The sequence below is a fragment of the Pituophis catenifer genome, unplaced genomic scaffold, assembly GCF_029215685.1.
Source record: "Pituophis catenifer annectens isolate HBS135680 unplaced genomic scaffold, rPitCat1.0.hap2 SCAF_2, whole genome shotgun sequence".
Classification (NCBI taxonomy): domain Eukaryota; kingdom Metazoa; phylum Chordata; class Lepidosauria; order Squamata; family Colubridae; genus Pituophis; species Pituophis catenifer.
In genome coordinates, this window is record NW_027256882.1 from 132760883 (window position 1) to 132779850 (window position 18968).

Below are 18968 nucleotides of genomic sequence, written 5' to 3' on the forward strand. Positions count from 1 at the left end.
ATGTTGACTATGCAATTATATGAACATACTTTATTATTTTATGTTTGATATTTCTTGCTTTGTTGTATCCCATTCAGGGCTCATAGCTCACAAATGCTGTAAATAAATAAATAAACTAGTCCAAGGATAGCACATCTTATTAGTCTAATATGAATAGCAGTTCATGCAGCTCCTTCTAGAAGAAAAAAAAAGGTGGCCCAATGCAGGGAATGGATGAGACATTAGACTCAGGCAGCATCATGAAGACTGCCTGAAATTAACAAGAATGTAACAAACCTCAAAAGAAGTAAAGCAGATATTTCCTAATTGCAGGATTCCGGCAAGGATTGCCCAGATGGAAGTCAACTGATCTTCAGAAAGACCAATTATCTGGAGAGCTTTAATCAAGACCAGAAAATCTTGATCATCATGTTTCCTTGAAACCTTGCATGTTCTACCCTGGAAGAGTTAACACAAATGTCTTGTTAATTATTAACTTGAATCATGAATATCTTTATAATATTTCCTGGGTCTGCCTGTTATTGTTTTTTTGTCTTTGGCCAGCGGACACTGGGAAGTGGAATCTCTGGTGCATCATTCATGGGACCAAACTTGTTCTCAGCCTAAAAGAGTTGAGTATCTTCGTCCCAAACAGAAGAAAAACGATTGATTAGACTAAGTCAGTTAGAATTAGAAATCTCAGTTTATATAATTGCCATTGGATCTGGATAGTAAAAGATGATCCTCAGACTTTATCAGACTTCAGACTTCGTCAAAAACAGACTTGAGGGGGAAGAAACTGTGGTATGAACCTTTATGTTCTTAAAAAGTATAGTCTGACAAAAGTATTAAGAATTCTTCACAACAGAGAATGATTATTGTATTACCTATCTTTATTTTTAGAAAAATCTGCTCTTCAATATTGAAACACTCCTCTTACCATGACTGACTCTGTTACATGTTTATTGTATTGCTTTCAATGTGCAATAAACTTCAGAATAGGACAGATAATCCTCAATTTATGACCTTTCATTTAAAACCATTCAAAATTGCAACAATGCTAAAAAAGGTGACCATTGACTGGTCCTCGCATTTACAGCCGTCACAGTATCCTCATGGTCATGTGATCAGAATTTAGCTGCTTGGCAACAGGAATGTATTTATCATGATTTATCAGTATTCCAGGATCATCTAATCACCATTTGTGACTTTCCCAGCAAGTTTCCGACATGCAAAGCCAATGGGGAAAGCCAGATGTAATTAATGACTAGATGATTCACTTAACAAAAATGGTCATTTGATTAAAAATCACAGCAAAATAGGTAAGAAAATCAGGCATGTCTCATTTAATGACCACTTCACTTAATGACAGAGGTTCTGGTCCCAACTGTCATCATAAGTTGAGGATCACTTGTAATGTTTTTATGGGATTTTCTATTTTTTATGGGATATGGATGATTATGTTATTTGTGTCTTATGTGTATATAAACGCAAGTATACATATGTAGCAGGGGTGAAATCCAAAATTTTTCCCTACCAGTTCTGTGGGCGTGGCTTGGTGGGCATGGCAGGGGAAGGATATTGCAAAATCTCCATTCCCACCCCACTCCAGGGGAAGGATACTGCAAAATCTCCATTCCCTCCCCTCCTGGGGGAAAGATATTGCAAAATCTCCATTCCCACCCCGCTCTGGGGCCAGCCAAAGGTGGTATTTGCCGGTTCTCTGAACTACTCAAAATTTCCGCTACCGTTTCTCCAGAACCTGTTAGGACCTGCTGGATTTCACCCCTGATATATAGGCAGGAAGACACACACTCATATACTAATTTCCACTATTTATTATATTCTGTTCCTCACAGCGATAAGAATATTTAGCAGTGCAATCAAAAGGGCTTTGAAGGCCATTAAAAAAAATGAGCTCAGGGGCTCAGATTTCTTCTATTCTCAATGTAATGCAAGGACAAATCCTGTTATGACTGAATCACATCTCTGAAGTCATCTGTTTACTTGCCTGGTTGAGATAAAAGTAAGTCTCCGGCTCTTGCAAATACAGTTCTTCTTTCTGTTCTGTTGGCAGGCCAGCCAACAGCTCATAAAATATATGAAAGCTCCTCTCACCACACCCCTCAAAAAGGAAAAAAGGAAAATAAGGAGGCTTCAAAGCAACCTACCCTCAGCTTGCTACTCACCAGATGTTTTAGGAATTGCCCAATATATGTGGAAGGTGCCAGACTAGGGGGAGAATTTCTTAGGGAACACTGCCAAGAGTAGTGCAATTTAAAAGCAACTCTATGAAGATGAGGTACTGATCAGGACCTGATTAACTGAGTCTCTTCAGAGCTGGTAGTAGAAAATAAATCTGTCCCGTTCACAGGATTTCACAGGAATTCTAGATAATTCCACTTATAACCCTCCCATGTTTTCTATCTTTTCTGCTGCCACCAAAATAAGAACAAAGAAAAAGAAGGAAAAATGCAGAAGAGCTCCACAAGGCCTTTTATTGGGTGATGAGAAGGTGAATATATTATATTATTATTATTATTATTATTATTATTATTATTATTATTATTATTATTATTATTATTATTATTATTATTATTTTAAGCAAACATTCAGTTCTGTTGAATACTGCATGGATTTATCACACAGTTAGGATTCCTTGGTACATAATTATACAATGCATATACATAACTACCTATGGTCTGATACATATGGATGATTGAGGCTTACCTGAAAAACAACTCTAGATTTTTCCAAAAGGTACTGAGAAATCGATGTACCCACAATGAAACCGCTATAAGGAAAAATATTATTATAAAAGGAGTCATTTTTACATGAATGAAGGTAAAATGATGCAGATCCGATCTAAATTGGTTACTGGGACCAAAGATTTTTTTCTTCCAAACTTTTGGCCTTGTACTGGAGCCCATCATCAGGGAACTCCTTTGTCTCCATAATGTGCTGCTTGGAAAAATAAACCTTTGATCTCGGTGACCAACTCAGATTGGATCCTGGAGTCATTTTACTTCTCATCCTGACAATAGACATTGTACCTGAAACCAAGAAGAGGAAGTAAGAGCCTGCAAATGCCTGAGATTCATTATGTGAGGTCTTTGCTACTATAGAATAGAATAAAATACTTTATCGGCTAAGTGTGATTGGACACACAAGGAATTTGTCTTAGGTGTATATGCTCTCAGTGTATATAAGGAGAATAAAACGCATTCATCAAGAATAAAAAGATACAACACTTAGTGATAGTCAAGGTTACTAATAAGCTATCAAATTGTACTAGGAAACAAATAAAAACAATATAAATTGAAAGATACAAGATTAAATATATATTTAAATTTACTTCCAAAATCAATAATGGAAACTCAGAACAGAAAGAGCTTAGATCCTCCTTCTCTGGTTTACTCATAACACTGGTTAAACATTGTCATTTAGCATTATGTGTGAACTCAGTCAATGAATTCAGCATCAATAGACTTTCAAGAGATAACATCTGGAGATTAGAGTTGTCAATATATTACTGTATATCTTGATAGTTCACAACAAGCCTTAGCAGAACTGAACTGTCATTCAGTGGTGGAAAAAAAATTAAACACTTTCTATGGTTTAGTTAGATTTTTAGCTTTTAAGTGTCAATAAACAGATTGGTTTTACACGGATTGGTTTTATGTGCTAAATCATAATATAACTGATTTTGGATTAACTTGCTATATGAACTAAACCAACTATGTTTATTCATAAAATCATAATAAACAAAAGATGGCTCACCTCTGTGAATGACTCTTTGGAGTGTAGATTGTGATATTAGTAGCAATTTATTCTTTCCCTTAATAAAGAGGGGCTTGAATAGTAGCCCCAGCTTCTGACAGACAGATTTCTCAATCATGGAAGCTTGATTAATTTATTATATTATAATAAATTGATCCAACATAAATTGATTTAGTTACTGGCTAAAACAATAAGCATATGTTTCAGAGCAGGGGTCTCCAACCTTAGCAACTTTAAGACTTGTGGACTTCAACTCCCAGAGTTGAAGTCCACAATTCTGGGAGTTGAAGTCCACAAGCCTTAAAGTTGCCAAGGTTGGAGACCCCTGTTTCAGAGGAATAGTTGGAGCCACTAAAGCTTAAGGCAGGAATATGCCCATCTGAATGTCTTTCTCTACTCACTGTCTCAAGTGGAAGTGCAAGAATTTCCCCAAACGGCTGGAGTTGTCATTCAGGACAGTCTTTGCATTTCCAAAACTTTCTAGGATGGGGAGCACATTGGATGGCTATAAGAGCAAGATAAATACTGTTGTTGTTATTTAATACGACTGCAATTTAATAAAAGGAAATTAATGGAACCTTTGTATGAGTTTTAATTAACAGAAGAAATGTACTAGTTGAGGTGGGCCAGCATCCAGAGACAGGATATGCAGAGATAATCAGCCATATCTAAAGGTTTGCTGGCTTCATAATAAGTAGGGGTGCTGCTAGGTTTTGTAACAGGTTTGTGTCCATCCTGTCCATCCCCCCCCCAAACACCATAATTGTTCCTTCTCACTGAAACCAATCAGATTTTACAGAAAGAATGAATGAGAAGGTTCAGGATCCTGCAGTATCAACCCAAAGCATATCCTAAAATGCCCTATTTGACTCTCAGCATTGACCAATCAACAGAAGTAGCTAAGCCACCAGGTTCATTGAGCAATGAACCTCAATTCCCAGTTCACTTTGTTCCCTCTGTTCACAGATCTCCATTTCTACCTGCAGAGAGAGAGATCTGCAGTCACTTACAGATACTTAGCAGACCACACAGGAATTTCAGACTGCTCCCTAACTGATCAATTAGGTTTGCATAAACTGGAGACTTAGCACATGTGACTGAGGTCAGATCATAGTAATGTTAAACGTAAGCTAACAATGAACAGGGACTGAGTTACTTGCATATTGTGGACTCTCTGAGGTTGGTGGTTTTCTTCCAGATGTTTCATTACTGAACTCAGTAACATCATCAATGCTAAAACACTTAATCTCTGTTTATCTAGGTTTTGATTGGTGGTGACGTGTTGTTTTGGTTGTTTTGTTTCCTTTCTAGATTTTTGATTGTCTCTTTTGAATGGTATGTACCGATATATGTTGTTTATCTCTATATGCCTGACTGTTGATTTGTCTGAGTGCCAGGCTTCCAAGATTAACACCAAGATTAATACTAGACCAACAATCAAGAAGTAAACAATACTCCAGTCAAGAAATTATCAATTCAGACCAACTAGCTAACATTAACAACAGCCTAATCAATGATCCACAAGAACACTCCCACCAATACTCACAGTTCAAGTTACTATATATAAAAAGGGAACAAGTCCTACTCCCTTCTATCATTAATGATGTTACTTAGCTTTGTAATGAAACATCTGCAAGAAAACACCAAGGTCAGAGAGCACCAAGGACTCCACAGTTCAACCCTGAGCAATAAATATTCTCTTCTATCATTACTTGCATATTGTTCTATCATGATAATGATACGACCATCATACTTGCTTTCCTCCATGACACTCTTGCTTTTGGTATAGCCTAGATAAGTATAGGACAGCAGCTTTGGCAGCTTCACTCTTCCCTGAGCCACTCTGACCACTGCAGCAAAAAACATTTTTTAAAAAAAAAATCAGTTGTGATCAGCATTTTCATCAGACCATCTTGATGTAATAGAAATTTTTTTAATTTAATGTATTTGTATTTTTATTCATTAGAACACATTGCCTAATTGAGATCTCTGGATTCTCATGTATATACACATAAGGGATACAATAATAAATCAAAAGTCTTAAATCATTCCAGCTAGCAAAAAGCACATCAAACACTTGATAAAAATACAATAATCCATAAACTACTTCAGAATAATTGGGACTTGAAATAATAAGTCTTTCCAGCAAAGTGGTGTGATTGCATCTATTGTTCTAATGTGTTACAAAAATACAGTACAATAAATTTGTAGAGAAACTTCTTTTTGTAAATTCCTTCTGTATAATAATAAATTATGGTATTTTTACCAAGGAAATAGTCCATGTACTTTTGAAATAATACTGTAACTTGATGAATGTATATGCATCTAGGTCTGTACTCTTCAGTATCATGTTAGGACAATCTAATTAGGATGTTGTGTTCCTCCTACTCCATTTAATATGCATCTATGGGGTCTTTGGTTTGTCATGTAGGACTCATGGCTCTAACCTGACTTAAATCAATCAGAAGAACAACAGCCCTTTATTAATACAAACACCTTTTGAAGGACCAGGGGAGACATGATAACAATGTTTGAATATTTGATGGGCTGCCACAGAGAGGAGGGGGTCAAGCTGTTTTCCAAAGCACCTGAAGGCCAGACAAGGAATAATGGATGGAAACTGACCAAGGAGAGATTCAACCTAGAAATGACGAGGAACTTTCTGACAGTGAGAACAATCAACCAATGGAACAGAAGTTGCCTTCGGACAACTTCGGTGGGAGCTTCATCACTTGAGACTTTCAAGAAAAGATTGGACTGCCATTTGTCAGAAATGGTGTAGGATCTCCTGCTTGAGCAGGGGGTTGGACTAGATGACCTATAAGGTCCCTTCCAACTCTTGTAAATCTGTTAAAGTAGATTCCCAAATATATATTTTGGTAAAATATGTGCCTCAGATCTGACAAAATTGAAATGCACAAATTAATCATAAGAACCATTAAACAAACTGTATCAGCAATTCTTTTCCAACATTTCTCTTGTATTGCTTTTCCCAGGGGCACAGTGCCACTGTGATAACCATGAAGGATTGGAAAGAAAGCCCTTGAGGAAAGGCACTTGGCCAGAGAGAACCCAGGGGGAGGGGGGGAGCTTCGTCCCACCATTTCCACCACCAGCCTTCTCCAGAAGATCATGAGAACCAAACCCATAAAAAAAAAAGGAACTCAGTCCGGCACCTGAAGTTATTTTGTTGGGGACAGTTAAACCTTTTCCCAACCAAGAGATTTAAGGCTCTTTTTAAACTTTTTTTTTACTGATGTCAACTCACTGTTGTTTCAAAGTCAACATCATTATAAAAATGTCAGTCTTAATTGTTTTGCTCATAAAATGATATCACAGAAGACAACTCTGACTGTTTCTTTCTACCATTTGTAGATCTTCTGACTAAAAGCCCTCAGCAGGTAGGTAAGGGGAGTTGGATAGGATGCAGAACAGGAAGCCAGATCATTTCTGCCTTTCCTTTTGGCCCAACTGACTGGCTTAGTGAGGCCAGTTAGGTGATTTAATCCCCTGGCCCTCTACCCCAAACACCCTCAGATTAGCTGCCAAAACTACAAAGCCCTAAAAAAAGAGAAAGTTGGAGGAAGAAAACAGAAATAACTTCACCGTGATACATGAAGTAAAGGGGACAGGCAACAGTATTCCCCAGAATGCTTCTTGATTTGTATTTATTCAAGACAACAAGGAAATATATATAAAAAAGAGAAAACTATGACATTATATTGACAAAGGTACCTTTACTTTTACCTGATAACAATACACTGTTCTTTCTCTGAGCTCTGAGAGAAGGCATAAGCCATTTCTGTTACAGCGAAGATATGTCTGGAAAGCCACAAAGAAACAAACACAATTTTCTTAATATACCCACCAAACACCCAACTCTGCTCAGCAATGTCACTTCAGTTTTATTTGTTTCAGAAATAAAACATGATACCTACATGTGTATTCTTCCTACCTTCACCAAAAGAAAAAAAAAAAGTCTGCAGATACTGAAATGAACACCGAAAGGGGAAACATACTAAAAATCAGTTCCCAAGACAAAGTCACAAAGGCGGTAACCCTACAGAACTACCTGGATGAAATCTTCAGTACACAATGGAGCTTCTTTCTGGGTGAGCATATATAGGGCCACACTGCTAAAAAAAAAATCTAATAAAAGAATTCTTAGTAATATTATTTTGGGGATACTTTTTCTGACTAGATGTTCAATGTTCTTAACTTTGACATATCTACAGCCTAAGATGTAATGTCTACAACTCAGAGAAACTTATAAATTCTTAGTTTTTCTTCAGCAGAATTAATTAATTAATTAATTAATTTATTTATTTATTTATTTATTTATTTATTTATTTATTTATTTATTTATTTATTTTATTTTTCAATTTATATACCGCCCTTCTCCCTGAGGACTCAGGGCGGTGCACAGCCAGAATTAAAAACATGAAATACAAATATTAAAAACAATTAAAATATATATAAATTTGGCCCAAAAATTTAAAAAAAACACAAACCAATTGAACATTTAAAATTTTTTTAAAAATTTAAAAAATTTCTTCCTAAGAAGAAATATAATTTCGCCTGCTATCAACATACCTGATGCCTATCAGTTTGGAAGTGAAACTGAACCACATCAAAATAAGATGCTCCAGATACAAAGAACCATAGTTGTAAAGTAATGATACACTTTTAAAAAAAACTAATCCCATGTACTAAATGTTGTGGACACAGAAATAAGAAAATCTGAGAACTGTATGTCTCTTTGTCTAGTGAGAATATTTGAAGATTTTTTCATTCAAAGGCCTTCGGTCTTGGATGGTACCTGTTGTTCAGTAACATCAGGGTAGAACTTTGGAGCACAAATCCAAGACTTCAGACTGCAGACCCTGTAACAACTGCTCTGACTCATCCCAATGGGAAATAAATGATGAATATAATCTAACAACCCACATGAGTCCATTAATATGAAAGGGAAGGCATCAGCGAAACTATCAGTTCCAAAGTCCAGGATGACATAATTATATCATCCCTACTGCGATAGCAAATCATAACTACAGATTTCTTTATTGCCTCTTCCCTATGAGAAGCAAGAGAACGTTAAATAAATACAATAGAGAGTGAAAGTTCCATCATTACATTCTATGAATTAAAGGGTTCTAGAACCAAGGGCAGACTTAGTTAAGAATGGCATGGGTAGAAAGTCAATGAAAATACAAGTAGTAAACAGTTCATTTAGTGACCATTCAAAGTTACAATGGCACTCAAATAAGTAAGTTATCACCATTTTTCACACTACTCTTGCAACATCCCCATGGTCATGTGATCAAAACTCAGATGCTTGGCAGATGACTCATATTTATGATGATTGCAGTGTCAAGGGATCATATGATCACCTCTTGGGGAAGCGAGATTCACTTAACAATCATGTCACTAACTTAACAACTGTGGCAAGAAAGGTCGTAAAATGGAGCAAAACTCACTTCCCTGTCTTGCTTAGCAACAGAAATATGAGGCTCAGTTGTGGTCATAAATTGAGGACTACCTGTAATTTGCAGAGATCAGCAAGAATTTCTCATTTCCAACTCTTTAGCCATAGAGGCATATTTTCCCCCTCCCCCAAATTAAGTTGTTAAAACATCAAGGAAAAATACCATGCTCATTGATGATAAATACACTGTTTTGCTTAGTTCCAAAGATGGTTTTAGTCAGAAGAAATTATTATAAGATCATGAGGGACAATAAGAATTTTAACTAATATAAATTGAATGATACATTTATAGGATGTAAATTATATATTTAACTTATATAGCCATCCATCTTATGCACCATAACCAGGGGTGAAATGTAAAATTTGTTATTACCGGTTCTGTGGGCATGGTTGGGGGGGGGGGAGTAATGTGACTGGGTGGGTGTGGCCAACTTTTTTTTTTTAAACTTTTCAAAGCATTTTTTCTAATGCTTTGAAAAGCCTCTGCCGATCAGGCAACTCAGCTGGAATCGTCAGAGAGGCTTTTTTAAAAATGCTTTGAAAAGCCTCTCTGCCGATCAGGTGATTCAGCTGGGATCATCAGAGACTTTTCAAACCATTTTTTTTACCACCTCTTCAGCCAAGAGGTTGCAGAAAAAAATGCTTTGAAAAGCCTGACGATCCCAGCTGAGCCACGCGATCATCAGAGGCTTTTTTTTTTTTACTTTTAAAATCATTTTTTCATTGGAAGAGGTTGTAGAAAAAATGCTTTTAAAAGTAAAAAAAAAAAAGCCTCTGATGATCGTGCGGCTCAGCTGGGCATGGTGGGGGGGGGGGGGCGCAGGGATTTTTGCTACAGGTTCTTCGAACCACCTGCTGCCATTGCTACCAGATTGGGTGATCCAGTCCAAACTGGGAGCATTTCACCTCTGACCATAACCTTGTTTAGCTCCCAGAACAGCAATAAAAACAAAAATGTTTAAAGACCACAATATGAATTCCCAGAGCCCAAAGGGAACACTTCTCCATACATCCACATTCAGCTATACCGGTTTTAGCCTTACTGTATCCCAACAAAAACCCCAAATAAAAGAGGAATTAAAAATACAGACATACGGGGCATGTCTAGAAAGCATTCCTTTCTGGTACTGGATGATCACATCTTCTGAATAAAGATTGACAGCCTTGAATGGATTGATGCAGATCAAGATGTGGCCAACATAGGTCTGGGAAGAAACAGAATATGACTTTATTGCATTTATGCTCATTAGTTTAGCTGGCATGTCAACAAATAGTTCCATTTCTTGTGTTGAGCATAGGCTTTGCCTGAAAGATCTCCCATGTTCAGTCTCTAGAAGACCAGGAAAAGCAACAAGAGATCCTCTAGAGAGCTATTACAAGACAGTTGCTTCTCTTCTATTGTTTATTCAAGGTGATTATGGATCTTCATAGACAACATGTTCCCTTCCCACGCCCCACGTTTCAATCATATACAACAATCACAGATATTAAAAAAAAAATGGTCATACATAGATAACACTTTGATGGAATCTCTTCTTCAGGCATAACAACACAGAGCTTTCACAGACCTCCCTATAAGAAGAAACAGAAATATTGTAGTTATTTTTAATATTCACATACTTTACTAACCTCAAACTAAAGTCAGGTGGAAACATGGTCAATCTTTGAAGTAAATAGTGATTCATTTCCAGGGATGGACTAGTTTCAGAATGTAGAGCGTTCCACTGTGTTTTAAGAACTGCCTCCCTAATACTTTGGAGAGGAAATCAACAATAGGCCAGAAAAATGGCACTGCAAGGGATGTTCTGTCAATAATTACCCGTGTTTTACTTACTCCAGCTTGGAAAGGTCTTCTGTCTTTTCTAATTCTGTGTAACAATATCCATCTTTATATACCTGGAAAAATATGACCAAGATATTTCTAAGTTATATATAGCATCCTTTTAATCAATTAGCGATTATAATGATCCTTTATGCATGTGGCTAACCACAATGCAAGGGCTTTATTAAAACAATTTTAAATACAAGTGTATGTAGTAGGATACGATAGTGGATCTGTGATTGCAGATACATTTGCATAGAGAAGGTTGTATGTCGTTCAACCAAACACCAAATTCTGAGGAAGCATGGAATGATTTGTATTGATCTAAATGAAACAGATGGGTCTGAACTTATATTATTCCAGTTACAGGTTAAGCAAAGCTCTGTCCTGGAAGTGTTTCCCTTGACTTTCAAGCAAACCATCAAGTCAGACCATACTGTTTCTGAAATGACTCAGATTGAACTAAGTCTTTTCCGCAGCTGTGGATCAGGCAGTTTCTATAAGCCTCTAGATCAGGGCTGTCAAACTCGCGGCCCGGATGCATCACGCACTGGCCACGCCCACGCCCAGTTTAGCAAAGGGGAAAAAAGTCGTGATATGTCACGTGACAATGTGAGTTTGACACCTCTGCTCTAGACCTAGGTTCATCTTTGGATGGGCTAAGAAAGAACTCTTTTGAAACAAGGACAGACTAGTGCCAGTAGACTGAATAATGGTATACGAGAGTTTCCTATGTTCCTAACCTGTTTCTGGGCTATGTCCTGCTGAAGAATATCTTCAGCGATATCTTCCGCTTCCCATCTTTCCAACAGCGACTTTTTTGATTTATGAGACTGGATTGAGCCCTTCTCCTTATATAAAGTCCACTTGCTTAGGTTCTCAATGGTAAGCCGTGGAAGTAGCATTTCAGAATTCAACCAAGTTGTAGAGTCACATGTAGGAGGTTGGTACTGAGTCCAGTGTACTTGCTCCGTGGTTTCTGGCTCGATGCTCTGAATGAAGTCTTCCATATCTTCTTCCTCAAAGTGGCCGGAAGAAGAGCCCTGGGACTTTTTCTTTTCCACTAAAAGAGAGAAATAACTCTCTTTTATATGAGTCTGGAGTGTCTATCTAAACCCTTGGTCCTTCCAAAGAATGGAAAACAAAACAGAGAAATTACAGTACAGATGTTTTAAAAAATGTGAACACATTGTTTTGTGCATTATTTTCCCCTCAGATTTTACTTCAAATTTTTAAACAATGATGTATCATTGGAAATAGGTTTGCCTCTTGATTTGGTGATGTCTAATTTCAGCTAAAAATAAAAGAATAATTGCAGAATAATTTAAAATTGTAGCTATAAATACTGCAAAGGAAAAAAAACCACGTATTTTCTAGAAAGTAGAATGGGGTAGGTAGATACATAATCTCCTTTGACAGTGTCACATTTGAACTTTGTTACTAACATATGTATTTTGGAGAACTGTGAAGATCATGTATATTGGACAGTCCATTAATTTGTGTGTGGTTTGTTTCAATGTACAACGCTTTATTTATTCCCAGTACTGCAGAAGGGAAGAATATAATCAATCTGTGAAATGGACTCAGCATGGCTAAAGAAAGAGTAGAGCAGAAAATTGGGACTGATCCCCTTAGTACTGCTAAGTTTTGATTCTAAGAAGCAAGAACATATGTAGCCATTAGTAAGAAAATGGAATTATATAGTAGCTGAGCCCAAAAAGAGAATGCACCAGGAACCTAAACTTGGAAGAAAGAGGACACAGCAAAAACATTTAGAAAATAACCAGTTGTACATGTTTGACTTTAAAGTCTTCATGTACTATGAAGAATTTTCATTTACTTTAGATTTCACATGATTGGGCTTACTTAGTATGGATTCATCAGCTTGAAAACTGCAAGGAAATCCTTGTGTATTTCTTTTCCTATTATTTCTAGAGATTCCAAGAGAAACATTTTCTGAATTCAATAATTGGTGAACCTGGGGAAATACAATGGCAAACTTATTTTTAGTAACATGATTTTCTTCCTCAGAAAGTTCATTGGACTTCATCCGTGAAAAACCAGCTTCATTGAAGAGATCGTTTGAAGTCCTCCCTTCTTGCTGATCCTTTTCTATTAATGTCTCTTCGTTTGAAATTTGATCACAATTTGATGAAGAACAAGAATATCCTTTGATATCTAAATCCTTTCTCGTGTACTGTCCTGTGGAAGTCTTATTACACTTCTTGGCCAGCCCAACTAAATTAACAATTCTGTTGGTCATTTTTCTCCTGAATCCATATGGTTGGCTGCTCCTCATCCTCTTACCAAACCTCTTGGAGAACCATCCTGAGATGCCAATTGCACGCACTATCTTTAAGAAACGATGTTTCAAGTTTGCTTTTGTGTGAGATTTATGGCTGAGCCAATGGGTTACTTTCCTAAATGCGGAAATTGTTTGTAACGATCTGTGTCTGGGTTGCTTAACCATGAATTGTTTTGCACCAGGAGTTTGTTCCCATGCAATCTCCTTGGTCTCTTTTCTGCCTAGAGTCTGGTGTGCAACTGTTTTGACCTTTCCTATTTTTTCCCCTTCTGTGTCTTTCTTCTCAGCAGAATGTTCTTTCGCTTTAGATCTTGAAAGTGATTTATTTTTTCTTGAATTTTTTTCTAAATGGAGACTTTCAGTTTCCTCCAGTTCAGAACCAATCTCTGTTTCCTTTCTGGGAGAAAAAAGCTTGCTAATCGCTAATTGCTTGGTTTTAGCATGTTTGCTGTCCACCTTCAGCAGAATTTGAGGCTGAGAATCAGAGTGAGTATATTTTTTGGCCAGCGAAACTACTCCATCCACCCTGGTTTGACCCAATTGGCTTGAATGCTGTTCTAAACAGGATCTTTGTTTGGCTGCATCAGATTTATTAGGAGCCTGACTTCTACATGTTACCAATTGTGAAGAGGTGCTTTGAATACTGGCCATTGGGTCACTGAAACTTGTATTTTCTTCTACAGTGATGTTCTCTTGTAGGGACTTATTCAAGCTAACATTATGGAACTTTGATCTTGTCATGTCAAGAAGTGCTGTTCCCTTCTTACTGCCACTTTTTCCCCCAGTGCTACTTATCTCATTTTCAATATCTTCACTTCCACCTCTACTGTCCTCATAGTAAGACTCGTCTTTACTTTCATATTCTGGTGGATTTCCATGTTCCCAAGAATCTCTCTCGTCTTCAGTGTGGCTTCTGCTATGGTTTTCTGGGCTGCTTTCATCATCAGTTTGTTCATGGCTGTCACTCAGTAGAGCTATTCCTGTCACTGAACTTCTCTCCTTCCTCTTTATTTTCTCATTTCTCTTAAAATAATTCTCTTTAGTTTGTAAGTCTTTTTTCTTCTTTTTGATCTCAGGCTTTTCTTTCTTTTGCCTAATTGTTTTCTGAGATGTCCGATAATTTCTTCTTTCTCCGGCAAACTGATTTTCTGTAAAAGCTGGTCGCCATTTCTCACCAAGGTTATCTTCCAAAGAGCTCCTCTTCTCTATTGTTTTGAACCTGGTCTTGCCTGTCACTTTATTTCCACTTCTTTGGTTCCACCTGCATTCATCTTGGGAATCCAAACATGATGAATCTTCTGAATTCACAGGACTTCCTTTGGAAAGCGTTTTGGCCAATTTTTTAGCCTTCATTGCTTTGCCTTCCTTGTTTTTTCTGTTGTACCTCTTACTGCTGTGAGAGTGAGCCTCCCATTTAGATTGGTTTCCAGTTTTATTATAATTTCTTCTTTGGCATGTCTCTTGCTTCCAAGAGAACTCTTCCTCACTTTCTATTCTGAAAGATTCTGCATCAGGAGTAGCTTTATACTTTCTTGCTGGCACTTTATCTTCTTCTTTCAATGCATATTTCTCATGATTTTCAATGCCTCCTGGTTTGTAGCTTTTGACAATGACATTGTGTAGTTGCTCTGAACCCTGATATTCTGGTTTCTGGGTCCTTCTTTTAGTCTTCTCTCCCAAATAGATTATTGGTTCTCCATATCTTCTCTCGTAATGACCTTCTCTAATTTGTCTCTTTTCTTTTACTTCTTTGAAGCCGCTCCTTCTTTCTCCCTTGGTCAAATCTTTCCCACTTTTTGTCAGGCTTTGTAGGGAAACACAATCCCCATCCTGATCAGAGAACCTATAATCAGAATTAATTTCTTCATCGCTCTTTCTTTTCTTCTGTCTTTTCTTCTGCCTTTTAAATTCTTCAGCATGCTTTTTCTTTTTCTGAGAAGGATTGCTGGATTTCTTTTTTCGATGTGTTTTTTGTTCTGCCTTAGATTGAGAAGGTGCCATTTTTCTTCATTTGTGAGCACATCTGTGAGGGGGAGGAAGAGAAAAATGCCATTTCTATGTCCAACCGTTTGCAAATAACAATCCTTATATGCAATGCAACACACTTACAAATAAGATGATCAATTTCTGTATTATCTGAGGTCCTCCAGGATTTTAGGGACGTGTCAGCCCATCCAACACTTATGTTTTACTTTATATATCAAGACAGTAAGGACATCAATGTTTTATTATTCCAACACACCTATGATATTAGGTGTCTTGGCAAAATATTATACAAAAATGTAATATTTCTATCTTTATATTTTATACCTGGACTTTAAATACAGTTTCCTTTCTCTCTCCATTGAGATTGAGGACAATTTTTTGGCTGCTTCTGAATTAAAGAGTTAGGAGAATTAAACATTTCAAATTCAATTCAATGCAATCCTAGCAGGAAGGATGGGATCCTATGTAGTTTATGATAAGTCCAAAATTACAGTTTCTGCTTATGTCAATAACACAAACAACCTGGGAATTGCACTAATGCATTATTTCACTAGAAGGAAAGATGCTAAACTAAGGTGAATGGTCACCAAGTATAGAATGTAATTAAACTGTTTAATTTTTCTCAAGCACCAAGCACCAGCAGATATGTTGTTTTTTTTAATTCTCCTTAGGAAAATACAGCAATCCTATTCCATGGAAATTGAAAAGAATAAATTGTATTCTAAAACCAAACAGGCAAGAAGTACATGAAAAATATTATTGGGTACGAGAAAGAAAACTCTACATTTGACAAATGGGTAAGTCTGATATTGATTCAGATAGGCTTTCAGCTTTTTCTTCTTAGCTAGAAAAATTGAGATTTCTTACAAAAGTGGTGACATACATAACTGTTAGCTTTTTGCATTGTAACACAAGTAAAATTCAGACATGCAGACAGTCCTATTTGTCTATCTTACATTAATAAAAGCTACTCCGATAAAATTTGGTAGATTGTCCTGCATCCCAAATGAATGGAGCTACCACAGCAATAACATTTTATTGACTCGGGATCTAAACCCATATTTTCAGTGCATCCTGATTTTAAAATGTTTTCATTCTAACTAAAAGTTCTGTTTTATCTTAATATTGCAAAAACAAGCATATTTTTTCACATGTTCCTACTTACCTGTCCACTCTGATTTCATTTAAAGGATTAGTTGTGATGAAGTTAGCAGAACTCACACTTTTGCAAAACTAAGCAAACCATGATCCTTATTTCTCTAATAACCAGTACAGGTCTTTCCAATATTTATAAGCATATCCACTTTGATAGCAAACTTTGGTTGAACTAGGAAGTCTATGCGGTGAGGAACAGAAGGATGAAGGGAAGCTAGTATCAATAATTCAAGATTCTGTATGGCACAGTTGAACTTTTCAACCAACAATGGCAGCAGGTGGCTAGCAGTCCTCTGGCAAAATAGAACCAATGAGTTTTGATTGAATGTAGAGGACATGCCAGATTCAGATATAGGGGCAAAAAAGTGCTCATAAAAACTGTAGATTTTACATTGGAATTAACTCAGGAATCATTACGGCTGCATTTTTAATTTATGTATTCCTGATTGTGACATGTGGATTTAAAGCTAGATTTTCTTAAACAATTTTGCGTATTAAAAAGAAAACAAATCCTGCAGCATTTGAAAAGCTAATGAATCAATTGTGGTACAAACTTTTATTTGCCATCACAAATGTACTGCTAGGCACAGAAAGAAGGAAAAAAGTCAAATGAAGCTCAGCGAAACAGATTTCCTAAAAACCAGAGAATATTTGGGGGGGGGGGGAGAATCCTCATCAAATAGTAAATGATCCAATTAAGGTTGATGTGCCCCTAATAATAGTAAGGTAAAAAACTGTAATTGTTTCGCCACTCTAAGCCTGAGAGTATTAAATCTGCATATCAATTCAAAGCTAACAACTTTAGGCTGGGGCCTTTTCTTTTTCTGGTGAAGCCTTGCAGGTAGGTGGGTTCAACAAAATCCAGTCCCAATATTTCAGTAACCATTGGGCTAAATGAGAGCAGAGAAGAGTACATACAATTTGACTCTCAGAATTGTATCAAAAGCTACTGATCCCAAAACGTTGCGGCTCTTGTTTCATATATCTTGCTTGGAAGATGGGGAAATATGCCTGTACTTTGAGAAATACTGGTTTCCTTGGGTTCTGCTTGATGCAGGGCAGCTTCGAGATGGAACCAAGAGGACAAAAAGAGAGCCATGAAAAAAGACAATGACGTATACATACCTCTTGTCTACAGGGTAAGAAGGCAACGGCTTTACCTTTAGCAGTGATGAAGAATCAGCAAGCTGTTCTTCTCTCTCTCCTCCACTATATATATATATACAATTCTTTATTGACCAAGTGTGATTGGACACACAAGGAATTTGTCTTTGGTGCATATGCATTTGTGTTTGCACTGTATGACCTTTTGCTAATGGCATCCCACCTGAAACTTCATTGACAACCTCTCCCAAACACCCTCTTTATCTGATATATTAATATTATCTATGCCCACATGTTCTTTTCCAAAGAAAAATGCTGCCCTCCCCTTCCACCTATAAATCTCCACCTCTTTTTGAAGGCTTCCCATCTCAGCTGCTGAGTAAATCATCTTTTTTATTTTTTGGTAGACCATGGATTAGAGGATGGGGGCTTCTTAACTTTATTCACAGTAATAAAGCCCCCTTGTTGCACCATGCCTACCCTCTCACCACCACCCTATCAGGAAAACTCAGGTGCTGGTGGTGGGAGATCCATCGACTGAACCTCAGTTTTCAGTACCAAACACCAGGGTTTTGGGTTTTTTTGGTTTTTTTTTTTTTTTTTGCAAGCTAGTTTGTCCGCCTGCCTAGGGGCGATGGAAAGAGTCGAGAGGGAAGTGCTTGAGGCGGTGTTAAAGTGCTGTTATCTATTGTTAAAAAAGAAAAAAGCAGCTAGATCCTGCACCCCCCGCAAGGTCGTTAAGATAAGACCTGGATGCTAGCCCTTCTTTGCAAACTGGGTGGGGCCTGAATCTCTCCCTCGGCCCGTAAGAGGTTACTTAGTTAACATCTACTTACTTTGGGGGGTGGGGGGGTGGCGAGAGGAGAGAAATCTCCCAAAAGCCGATCCCGATTTACACTTTTATCTTCCTCCAATCGCTTTCCAACCAGATAGACTTCGCTTTTCCTGAGAGTTCGCGCCCTGGAACTGAACGTTTGGAAAGAAGCAGGTTAGTTCGGGTTTTCCTGGGTTTTCCCCTCATATATAGATGATGATGATGATGATTTTAATGATTCCCAGTTTGGCCCCCTAAAAAGTCGAAAGTATCTCATTCGAAGTAGCTCTCTTTCCCTTTTGATCCGTCTCGCCCGCTTCTTTTTTCAGGCCAGGACGCTGCCAAGGGGAAGCCTGCAAAGTAGAGGCCGCGGGGAATAGTTTTGGGGAGGCGGGGAGGGCTTGGCTGCCTCTTCCCCACCATCGCCACTCGCGTCTTCCTGGGTCGATTGGAAGAGTCTCCATTCCCTTCTGCCCGATTTCTTCGAAGGCCATTCCGAAGTGGCAGGGGCGCTTTTTTTGGGGAGGGGGGGAAGATT

The 18968-nt window shown here is 37.5% G+C and overlaps 1 protein-coding gene across 1 annotated transcript in view; it reads right to left on the minus strand.

Annotated features, from left to right (window-relative positions):
• The window catches only part of MYO15B (myosin XVB), a 73063-nt gene extending 57691 nt beyond the window's left edge, over positions 1-15372 (minus strand). The window contains exons 1-4 of the mRNA XM_070934413.1: positions 14016-15372; positions 11810-12129; positions 4161-4264; positions 2710-2773 (exon numbers count right to left, since the gene is read on the minus strand). Of these exons, the coding sequence (XP_070790514.1) occupies positions 2710-2773; positions 4161-4264; positions 11810-12129; positions 14016-15372 (1845 nt within the window). The remainder of the gene's footprint in view (positions 1-2709; positions 2774-4160; positions 4265-11809; positions 12130-14015) is intronic.
• Between the last annotated feature and the right edge of the window lie 3596 nt (positions 15373-18968).